This window comes from Pipistrellus kuhlii, unplaced genomic scaffold (genome assembly GCF_014108245.1).
Source record: "Pipistrellus kuhlii isolate mPipKuh1 unplaced genomic scaffold, mPipKuh1.p scaffold_m20_p_8, whole genome shotgun sequence".
NCBI classification, from domain to species: Eukaryota; Metazoa; Chordata; class Mammalia; order Chiroptera; family Vespertilionidae; genus Pipistrellus; species Pipistrellus kuhlii.
The window spans coordinates 68,035,888-68,063,114 of record NW_023425584.1 but is presented as its reverse complement, the minus strand read 5'-3'; the positions used below and the strand labels follow the sequence as shown (position 1 = coordinate 68,063,114).

At 38.0% G+C, this 27,227-nt stretch overlaps 1 protein-coding gene and 1 non-coding gene across 7 annotated transcripts in view; both read right to left on the bottom strand.

The window, feature by feature from the left end:
- The window catches only part of FBXO16 (F-box protein 16), a 50,603-nt gene that overhangs the window by 8,229 nt on the left and 15,147 nt on the right, over positions 1-27,227 (bottom strand). For 4 of the 6 annotated variants that reach the window (XM_045576649.1, XM_036424035.2, XM_036424034.2 and 1 more), the window contains 4 exons: positions 19,981-20,187; positions 15,502-15,666; positions 10,558-10,790; positions 3,803-3,905 (listed from right to left, as the gene is read on the bottom strand). In XM_045576649.1, coding sequence (XP_045432605.1) covers positions 3,803-3,905; positions 10,558-10,790; positions 15,502-15,666; positions 19,981-20,187 — 708 coding nt within the window. Of the gene's footprint in view, positions 1-1,989; positions 3,457-3,802; positions 3,906-10,557; positions 10,791-15,501; positions 15,667-19,980; positions 20,188-27,227 lie in introns of those variants that run through there. The other 2 variants (XM_045576650.1, XM_036424033.2) reach the window with 2 other exon arrangements.
- LOC118711918 lies at positions 12,257-12,359 on the bottom strand. The gene has a single exon (XR_004985874.1). It is a non-coding gene; the product is annotated as a U6 spliceosomal RNA (small nuclear RNA).

Here is a 27,227-nt window from a genome sequence, read left to right as displayed (position 1 = left end):
AGAAACCACAAACTTCCTGAATCTCCAGCAGAGCAGGTTTTCTCTCCTCTGAAGGGGGTGCCCCATACATTCAAGCCCTCGAGGTGTCATCTCCCTCTGCAAGCTCATCAACAGCTCTACCCCAGGAGACAGCTCCCTCCTCACCCTTCCCAAGAGGAACTGTGGGGCCAGCTCTTAGGATTAAAAAAAATAATGATTTTTTTTTTCACACCTTTACATGAGATGGGGAAATTTCTGGAGGTTAATTAAAATGGTACCTGGCTCTACTGTGGTGTTTATATTTTTAAGTTGTTTTGTTCTGTATGGAATTTTATAATAGCTAATATTTGGGTACTTCTTGATATGTGTAGAATTTTCTAAAAACATGTTATTTATTTCAGAGAGAGGAAGGGAGAGGGAGAGGGAGAGGTAGACACATCAATGATGACAGAGAATCACTGATTGGCTGTCTCTTGCACATCCCCTACTAGGGGGTGGAGCCCCAACTTGGACATGTACCCTGTCCAGGAATGGAACTGTGACCTTTTGGTTCATAGGTCAATGCTCAACCACTGAGCACATCGGCCTGATGATGTGTAGGGAATTTTAAGAAACAATGTTCAAAATTCTAAAGCGCCAAAACCGGTTTGGCTCAGTGGATAGAGCATCGGCCTTCGGACTGAAAGGTCCTGGGTTTGATTCCAGTCAAGGGCATGTACCTTGGTTGTGGGCACATCCCCAGCAGGCAGCTGATCAATGATTCTCTCATTGATGTTTCTAACTCTCTATCCCTCTCTCTTCTTCTCTGTTAAAAAATCAACAAAATATATTTTAATTAAAAAAAAAATTCTAAAGCGTTAGTGAGAAGGTCTAGGCTTTGTTTCCATCTCCCATCAACGATTCACACCCAAAGATGGTTAAATGGAGCGGCTGCAACGAGGCAGCATAGCGCTGAAAGTTTGAGAGGAAACCAGGTGCCCTTTTAGGGGTGGGCTCTGAAAACTCAAATCTATGAAACAATAGACAATTGGTGAGCTCAGCGCAATGCATGTAGACTTGAGACTGTTTCCCTAGGACTGCTTCTCTTTTTAGAGAGAACTCTCATATTTGGAGGCTCTAAGTCCTGAGAGGGTAAAGTGAGATTGGCCCCAGTGGCATCAAAGCCACAGCCCTGGAAAGATGGCCTAAGGAATATTCTTTGTATACTTCTACACTCCTGTGCTTTTCCCCCCTTCCAACCCTTCCATTCACAAAGCTTTAACTTCTCCAAGGAACCTTTGCCCCTTTTCTATTTATGGGGGCTTGGGGAGGGTGGGGCATGGAGAGACAGGCAAGGAATATTCATGTTTTCAGATCTCAGCAACCTCAGGGGCAGACTTAGGGGATCTGTCCCTCTCGTCCTTGCCTTTGTAATGTATTCCCCTAAGTTCCACCTGCTTCCCTAGTTTCTCTAGTTTCTCCTGAAATCTCCCTAGAAAATAAACCTGTCTACATAACACAAGAACTTTCTAACAAGTGAATATGTAATTTTTTTCCATCGCAATCCCACCTCGGCTGAGTAAACCAACCTCTACAGCTGCAGGGGTCAGAATTTAGGTACTCCTGACTCTTCCTGGGTTCCCTCCTTGAGTTTCCTCAATACTCACTTCCTCCTCTCTCAGCCCCATACCTGAGTCTCTTCATTTTCTCAAGCATCTTGCAACCTCACTTAGGAGGTTGCTTATTTCTTTTAAAAAAATATATATTTTATTGATTTTTTACAGAGAGGAAAGGAGAGAGTCAGAAACATTGATGAAAAAGAAACATCAATCAGCTACCTCCTGAACACCCCTTACTGGGGATGCACCCACAACTAACGTAGTACATGTCCTTGACTGGAATTGAACCTGGAGCCTTTCAGTCCGTAGGCTGACACTCTACCCACTGAGCCAAACTGGTTTCGGCGGAGGTTGCTTACAGTGAGGGCAAACTGCTACCTCATGGAGAGGGGGCCTTGGCCACACTCACAGCCAGTTATAATGTGCATCGTCACCCAGACCAAGACCTCCACGTACTTTTGGAAGGTTTGATTATGCCTGTGCTCCTCAGCAAAACTACTAAACATAAATAGTGATTGTAATTAGTATAGTTACATAAACAATACAAGTAGATCAATACAGTCACAAACTTTATTTATTCATAGCATAATAGTTCTTTATCGTTGTTTAATCTGTCCTGGTTTCCCTTTGGGGCTTTAATTAGCAGTGCAACTTTTAAAGTTTTTCATTTATAACAAATATTTCAACTTAAGCAAGCCCTGCTAACATGTGACAGATGGTTAATGTCAAAAGCCCGCGGAGAAGGCTTCTGTTTAGCCTTTGGTTTTTGTTGTTCTGTTCCTTCTTAAGCCAGAGAAATGTTTGTGCTGATCATTCGTAAGCATACATTACCATCAATTTTTATCGTCCTTCAATTCCCTCATCTCCCCCAGATCGCTCTTGTCCTCCTGGCTTAGGAGAGGCCGGGAAACCAGACAGGAGCATGTCTGAATGGCCTGTGTGATAAAGCCTCATAAAGTTATTTCTCTCGATTAATGGTTTTCACTGACAATTTTACTGCTCTGCTTTAAGCATCCCCATTCCCTCGGGCATTTGCACATCTGCCTGTGATAATCCTCATCCAGCCCAACAAAACTGGTCCCTCAGAATACAAATAGCCCTATTTGAAAAAGCTCATCTCACTCTCTCTTTTTTGAATATAATAACACTTGAAAATAAATTTAAATGGAAAGTAATAGGGCTTTAAAGCAGAGCTATCAAAGTGATTTACTCACGAGTACCTACTTTTTCTCCTCCCAATTCACATTCATTTTATATTCATTTGCCTTCAGTGTGTATCCTCAGCTGCTTTTTTTTTCTTCTTCTAAATCTTTACTAATAATGTGAACTTTTGATTCCCTTCTTATTCCCTTCTACCTTGCACCAAAGACTCATGTGCTCAAAGGGATCCATTGGGGCTATAGAATCAGTTTGGAAAACTCTGCCATGAAATGATAATGTTCCCTGGACACAATTACTGACTTTATTAGGTCACCAAGTAGCTATTTTTTTCATTAGGGAGAGAAAAGTTCTGAGTTCATTTTTTCTGCAGTTACTTGAAATGCACCATTGTGATCATACTCCACTGGTAGCAGGAAAGTGCACCTTTTTCTTAGGTCAGTGGAACCTTCACTCTATAGAGCAGTGATTTCTGTAGAGAAATTTCTATAGCACCCCCACCAAAGGGCTCATAGCAGAAGGAAAACCGAAATGATAAGGATGTTCCCTTTATATTGTATAGTTCTCAAAGCAGATTCATACACATCAGTTCATCTAGTCTTTTTGTTTTGTTTTAAACAGAGGAGAAAACAAGGCCCAGAAGATTAAGTGAAGGGCATCTTCAAGATTACACAGCTGGTCAGTCCCTTCCAGAGACCAGGATTTAAACCACCGCTTGATTCTAATTAAAAAAAACACACCCAAATTCAGTTTCACAAACAGGATTAGAGACCCAAGAGCTTTTCATTAACATTATGGTGGGGAATTTTTGTTTGTTTGTTTTGTTAATCCTCTCTGAGGATATTTTTTCATTGATTTTTTTACAGAGAGTGAAACATCAGGGTGAGAGACACATCAATTGGTTGCCTCCTGCACATACTGAGACCAGGGCCAGGAAACCTACAACCAAGGTACATGCCCTTGGCTGAAATCGAACCTGGGACTCATCAGGCCGCGGGCTGATGCTCTTTCCACTGAGCCAAACTGGCTATGGCTTTGGTGGAGAATCTTTTGAAAGCAATACTCACCAGCGACTGTGCTTTTCTTAGCTTAGATCTGTCCCGCAGTTTATTTTTCTTATCATGTGACTGTCGGCTGGAATCTGGGGTCGTTTCATGTCTTTTCTTTCTTCTGTATGTTGGAGGGCATTGGAGAAATGACAAATACTCATTTTAAAACTTTGGCCATTTGACTTTGTTGTTACTAGGACTTAAAAGATTATCTTCACTCATCTGGAAGCAAGCCAAATGTCCATCAATAGAGAGCTGGTTAAATAAACTCTACACCCACACAATGAAGTGTTATAAGCTGTAAAAAGGAAGGCAGAATATTTGTGATACAACTGTGGAGTGATCTCCAGGATACAGTGTCACATGAGAAAAGGAAAAGTGAGTGAAGTGGTACATATTGTATGCTATTATTATTATTTTTTTAAGTGTGTGTGTGTGTGTGCGGCACGCATGTGTGTATTTATTTATGTTTTCTCAAATAGAAGGATTACAGCATAGCATTTTGAAAAATGGTTACCCAAAAATGGATTCCCATGTGACCCAATCAGTCATGAGGAACAGTATGGAAGGGGAGGAGCAGAAGCTAGACTTCTCCACATATACTTGGCTTTGTTTTGTCTTTTACTTTGGAACCACCTCAATTTTTCTTAAATTTTAAAAATAAAAACAAAGGATGAAAATCCCTAAAATCAAAAACAAAATAAAACAAATAATCTTGTCTGTTGAGTTGGGGCATTAGCATACACAGAATAATTTCTTTATGGGACTTTAACACAGTAATTTGTCTGAATATTCTTTTTAAAAGAATATTACATTTTTATTGATTTCAGAGAGAGGAGGGGAGAGGGAGAGAGAGATAGAAACATCGATGATGAGAGAGAATCATTGTTCAGCTGCCTCCTGCATGCCCCACACTGGGAATCAAGCCCGCAACCTAAGTGCCCTGGCTGGAATCAAACCATGACCTCTTGGTGGACGGGTCTATGTTCAACCACTGAGCCATGCTAGCTAGGCTGTTTGAATATTCTTAATAGAATATATCCTAAGGGACAAAACACCAAAACATGTATGAATGAAAATGTATGACTTTTGGATTTTGTCTCAAAAATAACCTGAGGGAAGGGCAGAGTGGTAAGGAATAAATGAAATGAAATTGGTCAGGAGTTGAAACCTGTTACTGCTGGGAGATGGTTACAAGGGGTTCTAGTCTCTCTACTTTTGTACATACTTGAACTTCCATTATAAAATTTTATTTTAAAAGATCAGTTTTGCTGAATATTTCTTGCTGCTTAATGTTCAAAAATTTCCCCTAGCTTTCCGTTGGCCTGTGGACTGAAGGGTCCAATTCCAGTCAAGGACACATGCCTGGTTGAGGGCTGGATCCTCAGTGGGGGAAGAGGGTGTAGGAGGCAGCTGATCAATGATTCTCTGTCATCATTAATGTTTCTATCGCTCTTTCCTTTTCCCTTCCTCTCTGAAATCAATAAAAATATATTTTTAAAAAACTTCCCCCAGCTTTTAATTAAGAAATTTCAAACATAAAGAATAGTTGAGCCTAGACCAGTTTGGCTCAATGGATAGAGCGTCGCCTTGGGGACTGAAAGGACCCGGGTTCGATTCCCGTCAAGGGCATGTACCTTGGTTGCGGGCATATCCCCAGTAGGGGGTGTGCAAGAGGCAGCTGTTCGATGACTCTCTCTCATCGATGTTTCTAGCTCTCTATCTCTCTCCTTTCCTCTCTGTACAAAATAAATAAAATATATTTTTAAAAAAAAGAGTAGTTGAAAGAATAGTATGGTGATTATCCATATATTCTTCAACTAAATTCAACAATTGATAATATTTTGCTTTATCCCTTTGTATAGATACATATATGAACACACACCATCTATACATACGTATATATTTGTCACAGTGTAAGAAAGTAAATTGCCTACACTTCCCCCTAAATACTTCAACACTCATCTCCTAAGATAAAAATATTTGCCTACCTAACCACACTAGTTATCAACATACCTCAGAAAATGAATAGTATTTCCTTAAAATCATTTAATTCCCAGTCTATATCAAATTGCCCCAAGAATGCCTATTAAAGTCCTTATTTTTTGAACCAGAATTCCATCGAGATTCAAAATGAATTTGGTTGTTATGTCTCTTATGTTATATTGGGTCGGCAACTACGTAATTGCGGATTTTTTAAAGAAATTCAAAGACAATTTTTTCATGGAACTAAATAACTTTATTCTGTAATGTATTGCCAATTTTGATCAATGACCTTTTGGCATCTTTCGCGCAGCATCATAATCCCACGTTCAAAAAACTTCTGGTTTTTATTAGCAAAAAACTGAATCAGGTACGATTTGACATCATCATCATTATTGAAATTTTTACCATTCAAGGAGTTTTGTAAAGATCGAAACAAAAAGTAATCAGATGGTGCAAGGTCAGGACTATATGGTGGATTTGGCAAAACATCCCAACCAAGCTCCATTAATTTTTGCCGAGTGACCAAAGATGTGTGTGGCCTTGCATTGTCATGATGGAATACAACACCTTTTCGATTTGTCAATTCGGGCCGCTTTTCTTCAACTGCATTGTTTAATTTCGTTAGTTGTTCAATGTAGACATCAGAATTGATCGTTCGGTTGAGTGGTAAGAGTTCAAAGTAGACAATTCCTTTGTAATCCCACCAAACTGATAACAAAACCTTCTTTTGATGAATATCAGCTTTTGATGTTGTTTGAGTTGGTTCACCTGGCTTGCTCCACGATCTTTTCCACTTGATATTGTTGTAAACAACCCATTTTTCATCGCCAGTTATCAGTCGTTTTAAAAATGGATCATTTTCATTACGTTTCTTTAGCAAATCGCAGCTGCTAATGCGTTGCGTTAACTGTGATTCTTTCAGTTCGTGAGGAAAGCCATGTATCGAGTTTTTGAACATAGCCAAGTTGTTTTAGGTGATTTTCAATGCATGTATGTGATACATGAAGCTTCTCTGCAATCTCACGTGTTGTACTGTGACAGTCCGAATTGATTATTGCTTTGATTAGGGCGTCATCAACTTCAACTGGACGACCAGAGCGTTTTTCATCTTTGAGTGAAAAATCACCAGAACGAAATTTGGCAAACCAATTTTGACACTGCCGTTCTTTTAAGGCTTCGTCACCATAAACAGCACATAACTTTTTATGAGCTTGCGATGCGTTTTTCCCTTTGCGGAAATAAAAAAGCAAAATATGACGAAAATGTTCCTTTTGATTTTCCATTTTTCAACGAACGCCAAACGAAAACTACAAAACAGATCAAAAAACTTTTTCTACTGATTAACAGCTGAATAGCCAACTATCAAATAAAAAAATGTGTTTTATATTTTGTACTACGTCTGCAAACCTAAAAATTCAACTGAAGCCATATATGTGTGAAACCCGCAATTACCTAGTTGCCGACCCAATAGAATATTCTTCCCACCTCTTTCTCCTTGCTCTCCCCCTCCCCGCCCATGACACTGACTCTTTGAAGAGTCTGAGCATCTGGTCTATGTTGATGAATAGATCCTATAACTTAGGTAACAGTGTTATTGCCATTTTACAAATGTGGGAACAGAGGCACAGAGAGGTTAAGGGAGTCCCCCAGTCACACAGTTAGAAGTTTGGGAGCCTGAGTAGATAGAGTGTCAGCCTGCAGACTGAAAGACTGAAAGGTCCCAGGTTCGATTTCAGTCAAGGGTATGTACATTGGTTGCGGGCACATCCCCAGTAGGGGGTGTGCAGGAGGGAGCTGGTCGATGTATCTCTCCCATTGATGTTTTTAGCTCTCTATCCCTCTTCCTTCCACTCTGTAAAAAAAAAAAATCAATAAAATATTTATATATTTTTAAAAAGAAGTATGGGAGCCTGGATTTGCAGTATGGCTCTAGAGCCTGTACATCACCACTATCCTATGCTGCCTTGGTGTTAATCTGTTGAAATACATTCTAAAAATATAGCAGATGTATTGAAACATTCAGATATTTCAAAATTTGTTTTCTTCATTTTTGTTTATCTTTTGTATGTGCATGAGTGTGTTAAATGAACAGATACATATGTATACGTAGATACAGATCTATGTTTTCCTACTTTTTTTTCTTTCTATATAGGGGTGGAATATTATAAATACTCCTTTGCAATTTGAGTATACTGTGTTCAAAAGTTATGTGGGTATGTTAATACCTCCTTCTCTGTGGGTACATCACATGGTTCTAAAGTAAAAACTATGGCCGAAACCGGTTTGGCTCAGTGGTAGAGCGTCAGTCTGTGGACTGAAAGGTATCAGGTTCAATTCCGGTCAGGGGCATGTACATTGGTTGCGGGCACATCCCCAGTGGGGGGTGTGCAAGAGGCAGCTGGTCAATGTTTCTCTCTCATTTCTAGCTCTCTGTCTCTCTCCCTTCCTCTCTGTAAAAAATCAATAACATATATTAAAATAAATAAATAAATAAATAAATAAATAAATAAAGTAAAAACTATGTAAAAGTATAAAAAAAGTATTTAAAAAATACACAAGAAGTGTATGCAATGTATAATCAGAGAATTACCAAAATAAGTAGAAATCTTCCCCATTCAGCCGAGACCGGTTTGGCTCAATGGATAGAGCATCGGCTTGGGGACTGAAGGGTCCCGGGTCTGATTCCGGTCAAGGGCATGTACCTTGATTGCGGGAATATCCCCAGTAGGGGTGTGCAAGAGGCAACTGATCAATGACTCTCATCGATGTTTCTAATTCTATCTCTCTCCCTTCCTCTCTGTACAGAATCAATAAAATATATTTTAAAAAAAAATTTTCCCCATTCATTTTACAGTTGCCTCATGCTCCATTGTGTGAATAGACCATACATGATTTATTCAACAAATACTCTCCTATGTATAGCCATTTAAGTTATTTCCAATATTTTAATATTACAATGTTGCAATAAATATCCTTGTGCAGATGCATTTTTAGTATTTTCAACATTGATTCCTACAAGTAGAATTGCTGGGTCAAAGTGTAAATATATATGTATTCTTGCTGAATATTGTCAAGTTTTCTTCCATAGAGTCTGTACCAATTTATATTTCCACCAGCTATAAATAAATTCTACCAGCGTTTGCTCACAGCCTCACCATCAGAACATATTACCAAACTTTAAAGTTTGCCAGATAGTTGAAAAATGATGTATTTTATAACTCTGTGTAAAAAAATGACCCTGGAAGGATAAACTAGAAACTAATGAGCTTTGTTAGTGGGAATGGGGTAGAAAAGATAACAGGGTGGGAGCAGAGTGGAAGAGATGGGGGTGGCAATTCTCTGAGTACCGTATACATTGTATACACTTGTATACTTTTATATACTTTTTTTATACTTCTATATAGTTTTAACTTTAGAACCATGTGACCTACCCACAGAGAAGGAGGTATTAACATATCCACATAACTTTTGAACACAGTATGATGACTATACTAGAGGCCTGGTGCACGAATTTGTGCACATTGAAAGGAAATTAATTAGAAGAAATATTTTAGTATCACTATTTGTCCTTTCTCTATTATAGAAGTGTCAACCAAATTCACGATCGACAATGACAGATGGAAACACACATGCCAGCGAGAGCTTTATTTATATATTAACTATATATACAAAGCTCTGGTGCCAGTGAGAGCTTTATATATATAGATGCTCAGACTAAACGCAAAGAGAACCATAAGAAAATATTTAATTCTATTGTAGTTTGTAAGTCTATGGTGTGTTTTTTTGTCTTTTGTTAATCCTCACTGGAGGATATTTTTTCTATTGATTTTCAGAGAGAATGAGTCAACTAACTGCATATTGAAAACACTACTTTGCATTCCCAACAACAGATGGAAAACACTGGTTTCAATCACGGTGGGTTGAATCTATGAATGCAAAGGGCCAACTCTAGTTAAGTTTTTGGCGAATCAAATTTATATGTGGATTTGAACCGCATGGGGGTCAGCACCCCTAAAACTAACATTGTTCAAGGGTGAACTGTACAATGTATAATATTTGTGACATGTAACATATATAATGAACAATAAATAAATACGAGAGCCAGGTTTCTTACTGTCAGAGAAGGGAGGTGTAAATATGGAAAAAAGAAAACTACTAGGATGAATCCTAGGGTGCTAGATTAAAATAGAAGTAAAAGAAATTGTAATGTTAAATCATCCCATATAATAAAGAGGTAATATGCAAATTGACCATCTTGCCATCACACAAGATGGCCACCCCTATGTGGTCACAAGATGGCCAGCAGGGGAGGACAGTTGGGGGGACCAGCCTGTAGGGGAGGGCAGTTGGGGCCAATCGGGTTGGCAGGGGAACAGTTAGGCATCAATCAGGCTGGCAGGTGAGTCGTTAGGGGATGATCAGGCTGGCAGGCAGAAGTGGTTAGGGGCAATCAGGCAGGCAGGCGAGCAGTTGGACATCCCCTGAGGGGTCCCAGATTGGAGAGGGTGCAGGCTGGGCTGAGGGACACCTTACCCCCCCCCCCCCCCCCCCGCATGCATGAATTTCATGCACTGGGCATCTAGTTACAGCTATAAAACACAAACAAATCCTAATGAACGGGAAATTTTACCATAAAACAGTTTGTTTACTTTTCTGTTACTTTTTACTTCTAAGTATGGAAAAGCACTTGTATATTCACTTAAGTTCTATTTTCATCTTTTCACGTGGATGTGCCAGCCAATTGTTTCTAAAAGCAAACAAGGGAAGAGGGACATGGAACTTCTCACCCTTGCCAGATCTGCTCGAAGGGGTCACAATTGTCCAGGTAATTGAAGCGAATGATATCAGTTGGATGCTTGTCAGAGGATCGCCAGGGTGGGAGTTCTTTTTCCCCCGAGTGGTTCTTCTTTCTTAAAGAGGAAGGAGACCGGAAAGCCGATGACGGAGACCGCTTTTCCTCTGGAGAACTGCCTGTCACTGGTTGAACATCAGCAACCACAAACCCATCTTTTGGAGATGTCTAGAAAAAGACAATTAAGGATTATTTCTATTTTTAACACACTGTAATTATAACAACAATAAAACGAAGAATATCATCATCACCACCACGATGGTGGTGACAATGATTACAGCAGCCGTCAACCCAGGAGTACTTGCTGTGTGCCAGGCAGGCACTGTCTTGGGAAGTTTTCATACATTATTTTATTTAACCTTCACAATAACTCTAAAAGGTAAACATCACTACTCCCATTTTAAAGAAGAGGAAACTGAAGATAGGATAAACCGATTAATTGGCCTGCTGAAGTTTTAAGAGACAGGGCCAGAATTTGAATCCAGGACTGTCTTGCTTCAAGACCATACAATGAACCTCTCTACCTGGTACTGCCACCTCCTTTACCGCATCATTGTATAGGGTTTCCACAACTGCAATTAATTCACCCATGAAAACGTATACTTTCAAAAAAGTACTCCAGTCCTAATTACCTATAACCCATACAGACAATTTCAAGTTATATAGGGGTAGTCTATTGATTTTTATCAATTATCAAAACCTCATCTGCTCCCCCAAATACTTTTGCTTTAATTTCCTAAATTGAAAGTCTATTTCTGTGTGTGTGTGAAATTCCTAAGGTTTTCATGTGGTTGTAGCCCTAAGGGAAATGGTATTGGTATGTTGAGAAGCCATTAAAGGCTTAATTTCTGTTCTTTAAGAGATTAGGGGAGCTTTGCTTGGTGAATTGGTTTGTTTGAATTGCTTGTGAAAATTAAGAAATTCCCCAGTGCCTCCAAGCAGAGTCAGTTAGCTTTTTATCCTTGTTTCAACTGCTCTTTGTATATATTTCCATTACAGGAGAGCACTTAGTACTCATTAATTTGTCTGTGTCCAAAGCCACTAGACTAGGCTCCTTGAAAGCATGGTTGGGATTATTGCACTCAAGTACCCAACACATAACAGTTAAAAAAATAAATAAATAAATAAAAAAAAAATATATATATACATATACATATATATATATTCATTTAGTGAATAGTTATAATCTGTTAGATTAAGAAAACATTTTATATTTATATCTCTGAGAGCTCATTATTGATTTATTACTCAATAGTCTGTGCAGGTCTCATTTTGAATGGGCATTCATTTCATCTCTCTGATGCTTTTTCTGGAGGAGGTCTAATTTAATAGTCCTGGGAATAAATAATATGTGATAATAAAAATCAGTCTCAGGGGGAAAACATAGGGCATAAATGATAGTAATCACATATAAATAAACACATTAACTCTAAAAAATATAAAATGCTTGACACTTTAACATAATAGGTAATAATGAAAACTGTGATGACACTTCTGTATTAAGTAAACAAAATTTTTGTTCACCTAATCTTTTTGAGAATTTTTTTAAGGAGTGTATGCTGATTTTATTGTTAAATACTTTTGCCTATACTGAAATGATCACAAATCTTTTTTAATCTGTAAATTACATTGTTTGATTTTTTTAATGCTTTATAAATTTGCGTGCCATCCTTACACAGGGGCCGTAGTAGTTTTCTCTGTATCATTCCAATATATGTGCTGCCAAAATGAATATGACTGATTTTTTATTAATAGTATGCCAACCTTATTCTCCTTGGGTATATCCCATTTGGTTATCATGTATTATAAATTTCTGGATTTAATTTGCTGATATATATTTTTTAAATATATTTTATTGATTTTTTACAGAGAGGAAGGGAGAGAGATAGAGAGCTAGAAACATCTATGAGAGAGAAACATCGACCAGCTGCCTCTTGCACACCCCCTACTGGGGATGTGCCTGCAACCAATGTACATGCCCTTGACCGGAATCGAACCTGGGACCTTTCAGTCCGCAGACTGACGCTCTACCACTGAGCCAAACCAGTTTCGGCTAATTTGCTGATATTTTTAAAGGAGTTTTATATATGTGTTCCTGAGGGATATTGGTCTGTGGTCTTGTTTTGTTTTCTTGTAAAATCTTTATCTGGTTTTGGTATAAAGGTAGAGTTCAGAAGGGTTCCTTCCCTTTGTCTATGTAGAATTGATATCTCTTCCTTAAATGTGTGATAGAATTCACCAATAAAGCTATTTGGGTCTGAAGTTTTGTGGGAAATTTTAAAAGAATTCAATTTTTAAATTGATAAAGATTTGTTCATGTTTTCTATTTCTTATTGAGACTGTTTTGGCAATTTGTGGTTTTCAAGGATTGTCCATTTCATCTAGGTTGTTGAATTTAAGGACATGGAATTGTTCATAATATTCTTTCATTGTCTTTCTAATGTCTTCAGGACCTGTAGTGATGCCTCCCTCTTTCATCCCTGCTACCAGTAATTTATGTGTTTTCTCTTTTTTCCCCTTTAGCAGGCTAGCCAAAATTTATCAATATTATTTATGTTTTCAAACAAGCAGCTTAGATTTCATTGATAGAAATAGATTTTTCTCTATTGTTTATCTGTCAATTTCATTGACCTCAGCTCTTTATTATTTCTTCTTTCTATCTGCTTTGGGTTTAACTTATTCTTCTTTTTCTAGATGAAATATTATTGAAATTATGTTTCTTGGTGCAGATAGTGTATCTTTACTGTTATAAAGATCATTCTAGTCCAGTTGTCTCAATTTAAGGGTGGGGAAACCATTCTTAATCACTACCATCTGTTTTTAAAATGTTTTCATGCCAGGGACAAAGTACTGGAGGGAAGGGAGATGGTGCTGGCAACTGAGGGAAGGTAAGTGATGTTCTCCTCTAGCGACTGCCTGTGTGCACCATCACTGGAGCAGCCTCAGAGGGGGCTACACAAATTGAGTAAGTGTGGTACTGACAGTTGACCTTAAAACCATAGTCAGATGACTTTATTAGCATTAGTCAGACGCTTTATAAACTTAGTCTTTCTGACTAAGAAATAGAATTATTAGTTGATTTTATTAACCTCTGTCTTTCTAACTTAGGTTTATTTCTTTAACAGAAAAACTCAAGTTTAATATAACAAAGTACCCTCTACAGACATTTAATGCTAAGCAAAGAGGTGGCCATTTCCTTGCATCAGAACTAGTCATTATTTTAAATATAGTTGTACAGAAATATTCTGTACAAAGAGCTATTGCAGAAAAAGCATTGAAGTTAGTTTTATATATACTGTTCAAAACCTCCTTTCATTCTATGAATTGGCTAGTCACTTATCTCTCCTCTGCCCCACAAAAACCCAAGCTCCAGCTGCTGAGGGCCATTCTCTGCCCACAAATGAGAATGAGAGTTGAGAAAAGCTCTACGAGAAAAGATATCATAGCTATGGTAATTTTGAAAATAACTTTAACATCAATGCAGTTTTTAAAAAGTTCTTTAAAGAAATCCTCATGGAGCACACCAATTACTAGTTTTATTATTGCAATTCTGATAATATTAGTTATGCATAGTTTATTGCTATACTAAGTGTAAATGTATATTACTTTCATAAAACTAACCTAAATGAGCAATTTAGAAGTTGGCTATTCCTATTTCAAAAGGATTCTTGAATTTTAAAAGGATTCACTGCAGCTTTTTCATAGAATATGATACCCCTGTGGCTTTAAAAATCATTTAAAAATTTAATTTATGCGCAATTTTTCAGGAACGCATTCATTGTACAAAATTATGCACAACTCTACATGTATACAGACCATGCCATAAATAAAATGCTCTCAAAAATGTCCTATTATTAACAGTGACTACTTTCTATGCATTATAACCAATGTAATTAAGCCACTAGAAAAAAAATTTATTTTACTTTTTATGATTGCTAGAGGTCTGGTGCATGAAAATTCATGCATTCAGGGGGGTCTCTCAGCCCAGCCTGCACTCTCTCACAATCTGGGACCCCTTGGGTAGGGTCCAGTCCCACCATAGCATGGCTCTGGTTCCCTGAGCCTGCGGGCCAGGGGGAGGGACCAACAGGCCAGTCCGATGGCAGCATGGCTCTGTTCCCACAACTCCCTCCTGTCGCTATGCCATGGGACACAGGACTGACTCCCACTACAGGCCTCTGGGACCTAGGACTGACTCCCATTGCACCAGCCGGGACCCAGGACTGACTTCCGTCGCACTGGCCAGCACCCTAGCTTGGTGTTCAGCTGTCCATCTGGATGTTTTTAGGTCGTGACGGACCCTGGCTCTTTATATATTATATTAGAATATGTAAATGCTTTACGCTGGTAGCTTCCAGCTTAAAAAGAACTTGAATATGCCCATCATGACTTGTCATTACAGATTTATTGGAAAACTTTTCCTTATAAATGTTACAAAAATATACTTCAGCTCATCACAAAGAATTATAGAATATTTGAAATAGTAAAGTGGAATTTGCTGATCCACATGTAACAAATACTGCACATTACCCACAGAATCCCAGTGTCAGAACTGTTGTGGGGTCGGGGGAGGCCGGAGGGTTAGTGAGGCAGGGATACGGAAATCTGAGACCTGGACAGAGTGAGGAGCTCCACAGTCCTAACTTCCTGAGTGGATCGGTGGCTTGGGAGTGTCCGGCGAGGGCTCTCAGTGGTCACTGATATCTTGGCATGGGTTGTCAAGTTCCCAGAAGAGAATTTTGAAGTCATAGTATTCTTCCTTTGAACCAACTCCCTCTTCCAAGTTCAAGTGTGATCATGTAGTCTTAGTTCTAAACTTCCTAAATAACTGATGTTTGTAACTTTGTTGCCTTTTTTTTTTTTTTTACCCCACATTTACCTTAGGTCTGGTAACATGAAACTCCTTCACCATTTGAATGTAGTGCTTCTTCCATATACCCTGCTCAAAGGGAGTTGGAGAGAAATTGATGTACCAGTTAAACCGCAAACATTTGAGCATCCAGAGCTGATCCAGCTCAGTTAAGTTCTTCCAGTGCCAGCTCACCTGGAAAAACAACAATGGAAGGGGAAAAAAAAAGGACCTACATTACATGTTTACTTCCTCTGTGTTTTAAACTGTCACTTTGGACCCTAGATAACATTTTTTATCTTTTCCTCCAACTCACAGCTTACATAGTTACCTCCTACCTCAAGTGCTTCCTACCCGGGCAGAACAGTTTTCTTCAAATTCCAATTCAGACTTAGGATCTGAGTCAACACATACTTACCGAGCACTTATTAACTATCCTCATAGCAACCTATGGAAGTAAATATAATGATTACTCTCACATTGCAAATGAAGAAACTGAGGCTCAGTTAGACTTTGGAATTTCATCAAGGTTCCTGAACTTTATGTGAAAGTTATATGAGAGTTATAGAAACTCAGGTCTGCATAAGGTATGCATCTGTTTTCCCTTCATTGTTATGATTGAACTAAATATAAATTTTATAAACAGAACACAAATACCGATACTATACGGTGTGTTCCACATGAGACTAGACATCTGCGTCTTAGCTGGAAGAACTGCGAAGATGACTACTAGCATTCAAATCCAAATTTCATCCTTGGAAAACGATCCTCTTTTTTAAGAATCACTAGTTAATGATTTTGAACCAAATAAATAAATAAACAAATAGAACACTCTATAATGGGTCTTGCTATCCATACATCTACTTATCTATCACCCCTCTTCCTCCCTCCTTCCATCCACCACTTACTGAGTTCCTACTTGTGTAGCACTGTTTTATGTGCTGAACACGAGTCAGGCAGGAGAGAGGAGGCACAATTAAAAGAAATAAGAGTTCTGGGCTGGAAGAAGGAAAAAGGTTAGAGGATCTGATAGAGCCCCTCAGGCAGAAACAGAAACCAGATCTACTTTGTCCAACTCAGAATGAAACTCCAACCTTAATCCTTATATGATTAATTAACTCAGAATTCAATTGCGAGATGAGGTTTTGAGAGGGAGAAAAATGTTTGAATTGTCATTCTTTTCCTCCTTTTCCTTAGATCTTATTTAGAACTTGGATATTTAAGCTAGGCTTCCCCCCCAGGGTAGATAAGGTATTTATTTGTTTTTTTTAAGGTAGAGAAATGAGAATTGAAGGATAGGAGCTTTCAAAACTATAAAAGATACACCCCCCCCCCCCCCCCCAATATACCTTTTTAAACACCTTAAAGCTCATTTTAGTGCAATGAATTTCTTGTTTCCTTTAAACATAGATGAAGAATAATGATCTGTGTCTTCCTCAGTCAGTATTGAGAATAAATACAATGCAAAAGTCTTGCTAGACTGACATATGGTGCCCGTAGATTATAAGAATAGCTATTTCAAATAATGTTTCCTTAGAATGGTAACATTCTCATGTAGAAAACTTGCAACTTCTGAGAAGTTTAAAGAAAAACAATGGACAAAAACCCATCAATTAAAGATGAACATTATTAACAACCTGGTAGGGCTCTTTTCCTTTTAGTCCTTTTTTTTTTTAAGGTATATAAGAAACAAAATTGGGAAACTCTATACACAATTTAAAATCATGCTTTCTTAACTTTACATATCATAAGTATCTCTGTCCTTCCAAATCATGTTTTCTAAAAGCTGCATAATAATTTATTAATGGCTATCTTATTACTGGACATTTAGAATGATATACTCTTTTTAAAAACTGTTTCGTTTTTAGAATAATGTACATCAATACTAAATCCAAGGGTACAAAGAGGCACACAGTAAAAAGGAAGTCTCTCTCTCATCCCTGTTCTCTAGTCCCTCATTTTCCTCCCTGGATGTAACCACTGCGACCAGCTTCTTGTGTATCATTTCAGAAGTATCCTAAGTCTATATTAACAAATATGTATATATTCTTTATCTTTCCAAAATGGTAGGACAATTCTGCACCTTTGCATTTTTCACTGATGATATATTTTGGAGATGGTTGGAATTTATTAAACTGATCTAATGGTGGACATTTCCATTATTTCTAAACTTTTGCTATTGTAAACAATGCTGCAATATTCTTACATAGACGTAATTTTGCATAGGTTGAAGTATACCCATCAGATAAATTCCAAGAAGTAAAACTGCTGGGTCAAAGGGAATCATTATTAAAAATTGTAATTGATCCCAACTTGTTCTCCACGGTGGTTGTACCAATTTATCTATGAACAATATATAAAAGTGCTTTTCTCTCCTCACACCCTCGCCAATATAGAATATTATTTTAAAAACTTACCAATCTGTATCGTGAAAGATGGCATGACACAGTGAGACTAAGCAGCTTACGTATTTTAGAAACATCTGCATTTCTTTCTGGGAACTACTTGCTCATTCCCTTTGCTCATTTTTTTTTTTTTTCCTGCTGGGTTGTTGGTCTATTTTTTCTTTTCTTTTTAAAATATAATTTTATTTTAAAAATATATAATTTTATTGATTTTAGAGAAGGGAGAGGGAGAGAGAGAGAGAGAGAAACATCAATGATGAGAGAAAATCATCAATCAACTGCCTCCTGTATACCCTCTACTGGGGATTGAGCCCACAAGCTTGGCATATGGCCCTTAGGTCGACTCTCAACCACTGAGCCACACTGGCCAGGTGGTCTTTTTTTTCTTACTATAGATTAATAGACCTTCTTTAAAATATAAGAAAATTAGCCCTGTGTTGGCAATATGTATTTTCCCTATTTACTGTTTGGATTTATAATGCTCTTTTTTATACAGAGAATTTTTATAGTCACAATTTAAAATCTAGCCTTCTTTATTCTTGCTGATAAAACACATGTAGTGCCGAAACCGGTTTGGCTCAGTGGTAGAGCGTCGGTCTGCAGACTGTAAGGTCCCAGGTTCGATTCCGGTCAGGGGCATGTACATTGGTTGTGGGCACATCCCCGGTAGGGGGTGTGCAGGAGGCAGCTGGTCGATTTTCTCTCATCGATGTTTCTAGCTCTCTATCTCTCTCCCTTCCTCTCTGTAAAAAATCAATAAAATATATTTAAAAAAACAAAACAAACAGCCGGCACCGGTTTGGCTCAGTGGATAGAGCGTCGGCCTGCGGACTGAAAGGTCCCGGGTTCGATTCCGGTCAAGGGCATGTACCTTGGTTGCGGGCACCTCCCCAGTAGGGGGTGTGCAAGAGGCAGCTGGTCGATGATTCTCTCTCATCGACGTTTCTAACTCTCTATCCCTCTCTCTTTCCCTCTGTGAAAAATCAATAAAATATATTTAAAAAAAAAAAAAAAAAAAAAAAAAAAAAAAAAACAAAACAAAACAAACAAACACATATAGTAAATACTATATATAATGAGTAAAGCAATAATTTAAATTACATGTTTTCATCTATGGTTTCTGGGTATTATAGAATACTCACCAAGACCTCCTTTCCTGTGTTTTCTTTGATTTCATGTCAGTCTTTTATCCTACTAGAAATTCTTTTCAGATAGCTACCCAGCTTTCCCAGCTCCTTCATTAAGTAATTCATCTTTCCTACTGAATTCATTTTCTCAATTTTAAAAAATGAAAGTGAACACTTTACACATGTGTGAATGCATGCTAGCAGGTCAAATGTCTGGTGTTACTAGCCTCTATGAGAAGACTCAACAAAATCACTACCCGTTTTATAATCTTCAGTAATTTAACTACCCTTTAACACACCATGGAATTCCTTGTAAGAAAATAATGGTCAGCTTCTTTTCCAAATCCGTGAGCACATTTGCTCACTCTGAACTCTTTTAGTCTCATATTTTTATTTATTTTTTGTATATTTCATTAGCACCTTATTTTGAGCCTCTCTTTATGAATGGCCTGCACTGGACATTCAGGTTTTATTGTAGCTGTGCAACGTAAGACGATCCTGCGGAGGAAGCATTTCTTTTTTGGGTGTTTCTCTCACCAACAAGCTATATTTTTGTATATGTGGACATTAATGGTATCTTTTATTTTTTCTTCCTTTTTTCCTTTTTTATTTTATTTTTTTTTTTTTCCATTTTGAGCACCAAATAGAGAATGAGACACACAGTGTCTGAGACAGGAGTGAATCCAAACTATACAGACTAAACATACTGAGCACCCCTTTATTGGTTTTGTGTATAGTAAGCCCTCACTTAATGTCACCGACAGATTCTGCAACTTTAAGTGAAATGACATGTAACGAAACCAGTTTTACACGGGCTGATATCCACAAGTCAAGTTCCTACAGATTCTCATCAACGTTGTAACAAAACTAAGTTCAACAAAATGAGATCAGTTGAGAACCTGCTACATGTGCTTTTTTCCCCTCTCAGGTTCCAGGCTGTCCTTACAAAATGCCCCACGCGGCTTCTTTGCCTTTACCTGGGCACAACGACAGAGGCTTCTTGGGTCCAGGAAAGAAAAGATGCGTAAGGACAACACTCTGGGGAGCTTGGTGGTGAAATCCAGAGCTTCTGCTGGGATTTTCTCCTGGAGCTTTCGACAGCAGAACTTTTGCTGTGACAGGGAGCAGCGCTCCAACAGGCCTGTCAGGATTCTTCTCCTTTGAGAGTCTGTCCATTTGTCAAACTGGAGAAAAAAAGAATAGAAAAACTTCCTGATTTAATCTGATTCCAGAGATTCATTACGAAGAAGCAATAAAGAATGGCATAGAGCCGGGACCAGTTTGGCTCAGTGGATAGAGCGTCAGCCTGCAGGCTGAAGGGTCCCGGGTTCGATTCTGGTCAAGGGCATGTACCTTGGTTGCGGGCACATCCCCAGTGGGGGGTGTGCAAGAGGCAGCTGGTCGATGTTTCTCTCTCATTGACGTTTCTAGCTCTCTGTCCCTCTCAATTCCTCTCTGTGTAGAATCAATAAAATATATTTTTTTAAAAAATGGCATAGAAAGTGAGTCTAGTAATGTATTCCTAATGAATGGCGTGCTTTTCTTTCCCTAATTAGTAAATTCCACATTTTGCCACACCTACATGCCCTTCCTCACATTTATATGTGTGAACCTGTGCAAGATCTGAATGTGCACAGAGTACACTTGACCTCAGAATGTGCAGTTAATTAGGACAGTAAGTTGGGAGCTAGCCATATTCATTAACTGAGAAAACATATTTATAACATACCACGTGAAGAGAAGGTGCCTGGGCAGCCTCTCTCTTCCCAAAGAGTGGTGCATTAGCTCGTAAGAGCCGAACTCAAAGACCAGAAACAAACCTTCACATTCGCAGTGGGAAATAAGGTATTGCATGCAAATATCCCTGAGAAGGGGAGTCTATTGGGGCAAAGTCCCACTAATGTGTAAAAAATTGATGTGATTGGAGAGGAAATAGCAATAGGAGGACCTGGATGAAAAGAATTCCAGAGACAAGAGGTAGATGCCATGTAATCTGAGGCACACCAAACTTTGGTTACTTCCCAATTTCCCCCAGAGATAACCCTACATCAGTTCCAAGATCAGTGGCTGAGCTAAGATAAGAACGTGAGGGTTGGCTAAAACCCAAAGAAAGGCCCTATAGGATCACCTCCCTGCTGAATGAGCCACTTTTCCGGAGTTTAAATCTTCACTTCTTTTGCCCATTAGAGAAAACAGGGACATTTGGGGCTACTTGTATTTTGTATGCGATTTCACTTCACATGTGGATACTTATTACAGCTATTATAAAGTAATCCAAATTTTGTAATGAACTTTAGTTATATACTGACTACCTAACAAGGCATATGAGTATTAAGCAAAAAATGTATTTGGTCCAAGCCTTATAGTCAACTTTATTATAGTCATACAATGTATTTTTGTTGTTGTTCATCCTTACCTGAGGATATTTTTCCATTGATTTTTATTTAGAGAGAGTGGGAGGGAGGGGAGAGGAAGAGAGAAAGAGAGAGAGGAGAGAGAGAGAGAGAGAGAGAGAGAGAGAGAGAGAGAGAGAGAGAGGAAAGATGTTAAAGAGATACATTGGTTGCCTCCTACATGCACCCAGACTAGGGATAGAACCTGCAACCCAGGTTCATGCCCTTGACCAAGAATTGACCCTTTGACCCTTTGGTGCATAGTTCGACGCTCTAACCACTGAGATTACCGGCCAGTGTTACAATGTATTTTTTTTTTAAATCAGTAGGGATACTTCTTGATTACAACTATTCACTATCACAGATCTACTTGATGTCTCACAAATCTCACTTGGAAGACTATAATTCAAGAGGGGGAAAAAAACCTCTAAAATGAATAAAAACACCAAAAACTGTAATTTACAAATAAGTGAGTAAAATGTATTCATGTGTGTTTCCTGATTTGTCCTATCCCTGTTTCTGCACAATCCTATCTCTAACTTCTTTCTTTCTGGGATGGATTATTGGAATGAATTTAGAGAAACCAGAAAAGAATGTGGAGGGTCAGGGTCAGAACCAGGCCCAGGGGGATGCACTGATCTATATGAATAGCCAAGGGAGGTAGAAAGAGACAAGAAGAGCTTTGGAGTTCTGGCTTGCAGGGAGTTTGAGGGTTTAGACTGTCATTGCCTTGATAGCAGTTTTAGAGTGTAAGAGAACTGAGGAATAAAGGCAAGAGATCTAGTGTTTTGAACTGGATTCTCTGTGATTTTTATCTTAGAGAGACAAAATGAAAATTGGAATTTATTTCTTTAAATTACTTTCAGGCAATGCGATGAGCTTCATGAGGACATAGGATGAATATGGTTACAAAACAATTTTCATGAGATATTATCATCACTGTAGGAAATCAGAAATAACCCAAAATGACTAACAGTGGGGGATCAGCTAAGCAACCTGTAAATGGATAAAAGAAAGAGTGGCTTTATGTTGATGGTGAGTTTGAGAATGAGACCACTGGGAGTCTCTCTTACAATATTCTGTTATTTCTAATACTCATTAGAAATAAATTACTTAATCCCAGTTCTACCACTAACAACCTCTCTCAGCCTCAATTTCTTCTTTTATACACTAAGAATAACTATATCTACATTGTAGAGTTGTTGAGAGGAATAAATAATATAATCTATAATAATAAAAGTGTAATGTGCTAATTAGACCAGACAGCTAAACGACCTTCCAGATGTCATTCTGGATATCCTTCCAGATAAAGCCATGGTGGCGAGGGCCAAGGCAGAGATAGTTAGAGGTGATCAGGCAAGCCAGCAGTTGGGGCTATCAGGCAGGCAGGTGAGCAGTTAGGGGAGATCAGGCAAGCAGGCAGAGTGGTTAGGAGCAATCAGGTAGGCAGGCAGAGTGGTTAAGGACAATTAGGCAGGCAGGCAGAGTGGTTAGGAGTGATCAGGCATGCAGGCAGTCCTGGATTGTGAAAGGGCTGTCTGACTGCTGGTTTAGGCCCAGAAACCAGGCCTAAACCAGCAGTTGAACATTACCAGAGGAGTTCTGCATTGCAAGAGGGTGCAGGCTGGGCTGAGGGACTCCCTCCGCAACTGCCCTGCACAAATTTCGTGCACCGGACTACTTGTATATGTATAAAGTTCCTAAAAAAGTGCCTGACTCATTGTATGGCAGATATTATAATAAACTAGCATAGTAAAGTTAAAAATAATAAGTATGTGGGTTAATCCATGTAAAAAGAAAATATGTGTAACAAATTAAAAAGCATAAATTTACCATGTTGGCACATTGATAAGTATGGGAAATATATTGAGAATGGCTGAGATTTTCTCATCAACTTTCATTTATATCCACCAAAAAAAAAGGGGGGGGCAAATTGGAGTGATTTAAAATGAATATAAAAAAGAACATTAGGATTATAAATTATTATGAACTCTATAAGAAATAGCAATAAAACATTATTTTTTAGAGGCTAAAAAGACAATTACTTTGGATTCCCATTTCCCTGATGACAATGGTCAAAGGCAATTTAAATTTGGCTGTGATAGGTGTTCTTTGCCTCAAGGAAGCTTCCTTTCTAATTGTGTTTGTGTAGGCTAATACAAAACGAATTTGCATTCCTTGAACTCCTACCAATTGAAAGTGATGACTCAGAAGAATGCTTAACAGTTGGGGAAAATCCCTTTGGCATTTAAAAGGCGCTAGGAATAATCCAAAAAGTAAATAATCTGTGGTAGAGTTAACTGTACAGGAATTCAATAAGCTCCCACATCTATTGCATCATCTTTCAAGTAATATTGCAGCCATCGATCCAATGTGTGAGATTGGGGAGCACCTGGGACCATTTATGGTATTTCACTTCATGTTCATTTGTCATATTATATTATATTGTTATGTTAAATTATGTTTATATTTATTTTATAATTATTTAATGCCTTTTAAAATATATATATATATATTTAATTGATTTCAGAGGGGAAGGGAGATGGAGAGAGACATAGAAACATTAATGATGAGAGAGAATCTGATTGGCTACCTCCTGCTTGCCCCCAACTGGGGATGGAACCCGAAACCTGGGCATGTACCCTTGACTGGAATGGAACCCAGGACTCTTCAGTCTGCAGGCCAATGCTCCATCCACTGAACCAAACTAGCTAGGGCTTAATACCTTTTTTAGGGGCTTTCTTGACTCAAAAGAATTGTGAAAAATTCATAATACTCCCAACTACCCTGTTTCCCCGAAAATAAGACAGTGTCTTATATTAATTTTTTTCTCCCAAAGTTGCACTAGGTCTTATTTTCAGGGGATGTCTTATCTTTCCATGCCCTAGGTCGTATTTTCAGAGAAACACGGTACTATTTTCAGAGGAGTTGGGAGTACTATGAGTGTATACTTGCTGCAGCTTCAGGAAGTGAGGACAGTTGCTAGAGATGACGGTCCATTTATCTGACACAATGGCAAGGCAAAGTTCACGGGGCGTGAGAGATAGGATAAAAAAGGAGGCTTGTTATTTTTTTGCTTATTGGTTATGTTCATGTGAGTTTCTGAGTCCTATTGTCAAAAACTCAAGTTCACAATTCAAGTAGGAATACATTCTTATTTTTAAAATTTCAGCTAGGTATGAATATAATCAAACATGAAAATTCTATTTAACCATTCCTCCTTGTCAATTCTCGCTCACTCCATTCCCCGGAAATGACTACTGTTCACAGTTTGATGCTTGTGCACGTCTATGCAGTTACCTACACATATACCCATCCATAAGGACGCAGTTAGATAAAGTAGAATATACCCGTTCGTCTACAGAGACATTTAAAAATCAAACAAAAGATAGCCATAGTATCCTGATCTGTAATGAGCTCCAGAGCATATTATCTTCTCATTCGTTCGTGGTAGGATGGATATGCGATGATCTGTTTGCTCATTTTACTGCCAATACCATTTAGATTATTTCTGATACAAAAACAGGACAAAACAAAAAACCTGCAATATCCTACAACGTGCCTTTTCAGGCCCCATGTGGACATTTCTCTAGTACAGTGAAATGGCAGTGGAATTACAGGCTCAAAGGATATTCGCATTTAAAAATTGAACAGACAGTGTCAAACTGTCTTGTAAACGTCTTTACCATTTTTATATTCCCTCCAATGGTTTTCAGCATATTCTCCCATTCACCAAGGAACCTTACTTTGGATGTTAATCTGTCTCTTTAATTGCTGCTGCCACATAGACAAAGGGAGGAATTGGGAATCTCACTGTTTAATTTGTATTTCTCTGATTTTAGTGGAATAGAGCATCTTTTATGTTCATTGGCCATTTGTATATTTTTATATATTTCTCATTGTTCTATTGACATTATATATGAGTATTTGTACTTTTCTTACTGATTCTAGGAACTCTTTATGTCTCCCAGATATTAATCTTTATCTAGCATGCAGTTTACAAAATATTTTCCTGTTTCTCTTTTGAATTTTAACTGTGATTGTTTGTTTCCAGCAAGTTAAAAGCAATCTACTGTTTTCAAATTCTTTATATTATTATTATTATTTCTGTTAACAACATAGAAGCTGAGAAAAATGTGAGATGCTTTCTTTTCTTTTAAAAAATATTTTTATTGATTTCAGAGAAGAAGGGAGAGAAAGAGAGAAACATCAAAGATGAGAGAGAATCATTGATCATCATACCCCTACTGGGGATGGAGCCTGCAACCCAAGCATGGGCCCTTGACCAGAACTGAACCTGGGACCCTTCAGTCCCCAGACCAACACCCTATCCACTGAGCCAAACCAGCCAGGGTTATCTTTCTTTTCAACTAAAATACTTCTGCTGTTATTTTCTGTTGAGAGGCAATTGTCTTTTCTAATGGATTAAAAGGTGAGATTTGTGATAAGCGATTAAGTAGTAACATGGAATGGTAAAAGTGTAAGAGCTTTTAAGTTTCTTTTAATTATTTTGTTTGTTACTGTACAGAACATCAGGACCATGTGTAAATGTGTGAACAAAAATGACATTGTATAGCCAAATAGAAAAATACTCTTGGATTGTCTATCATTAAATAGAATTCATATTACATCTTAGCTCACATGTCCAGATTGTTTTCAAAAATGACTTTTAAAGACTAGTTTGAGCTTTAAAACCAATACTTGATCGTTTCCATAAAAATCCAAATTTATGCTAAGTAAAAAGAAAAATTGCTATCTTTAGTTTCTTTTTTTGGAAAATATATTTTCTAGGTTATCAATCTCTTATGTTGTTCATGAAATACACAAACAAAAAATCTACATGATATCATAAATTTAAAAAATAAGTTTGTTTTTGGACAAAAGAGAAAAAGTAATGAGTATCATTTATTCATTTGGTAGTATCAAGGAATGTATAACAAAGAGCATGATAGAACCATGTTTGCCCGCCATGCATAAGTCTATTGGAGAAGTTAGATAATTAGTAATATTTGCATTATTATTTGTATATTTCTATTAGTTATGGTAAAAGAAAGAATACATAAGATCTTTTAAAATGTTTGAAGACCTTATACAGGGTGATAGTAAAAATATTTAATAATTAGCAATACTACCAACCAATCAAAACATAGAGAAGCTGTTCAGCCACATCAAATATTGGGTGAACTTTAGCCCTGGTTATATTAATTTAGGGATTTCCACTACTAGTAAGTGGAGCAATAGCTGGTGTAAAAATAGTCATTCTTTATAAGTCTCTTTTTAGTTGTTGGTAACAGATGCAAAGCTATTTAAAAACATTTATAGAATGAGAAAAATTCAGCTAGATTTTAAATTATGGGTATTTTTTAAAAATCTTTACTTGAGAGAGAGGAAGACAGAGAGAAGTGTTGAATGTTGACAATGGGGAAGAGGGTACTAGAGGGAAACTAAGGTGGAAGAGGCTTACTCCTTTGTTTCCTTGCTCTACCCATAATTTAAAATCTAGCATCCAAACTCTTGACCCTGACAGCAGCACTTAATTCCAGGGTCTAATTTTTCCCACACTCCCAGGACCATCACACTTCCTCAGATATAGAGGAACCAGGTGGTTGCTATCTACATTATTCCTCATAAATCTGGGTCCCCTGTAGGACTGGTCCCAGCCCCACAGAGCCCTTCTTCTGAACTTCCAAGGTAGCAGTAAAGCTGGGAAAAGCTACTTCCTGCAGTTCTGTTTCCATGGCACCTCAGGGTTCTCTTTTTGTCTTTTCTGTTTTCCAGCATTTGTTTAACTGGTTCTGTTTATTTAATGTAATTATGTCTGGGCCCTAGCT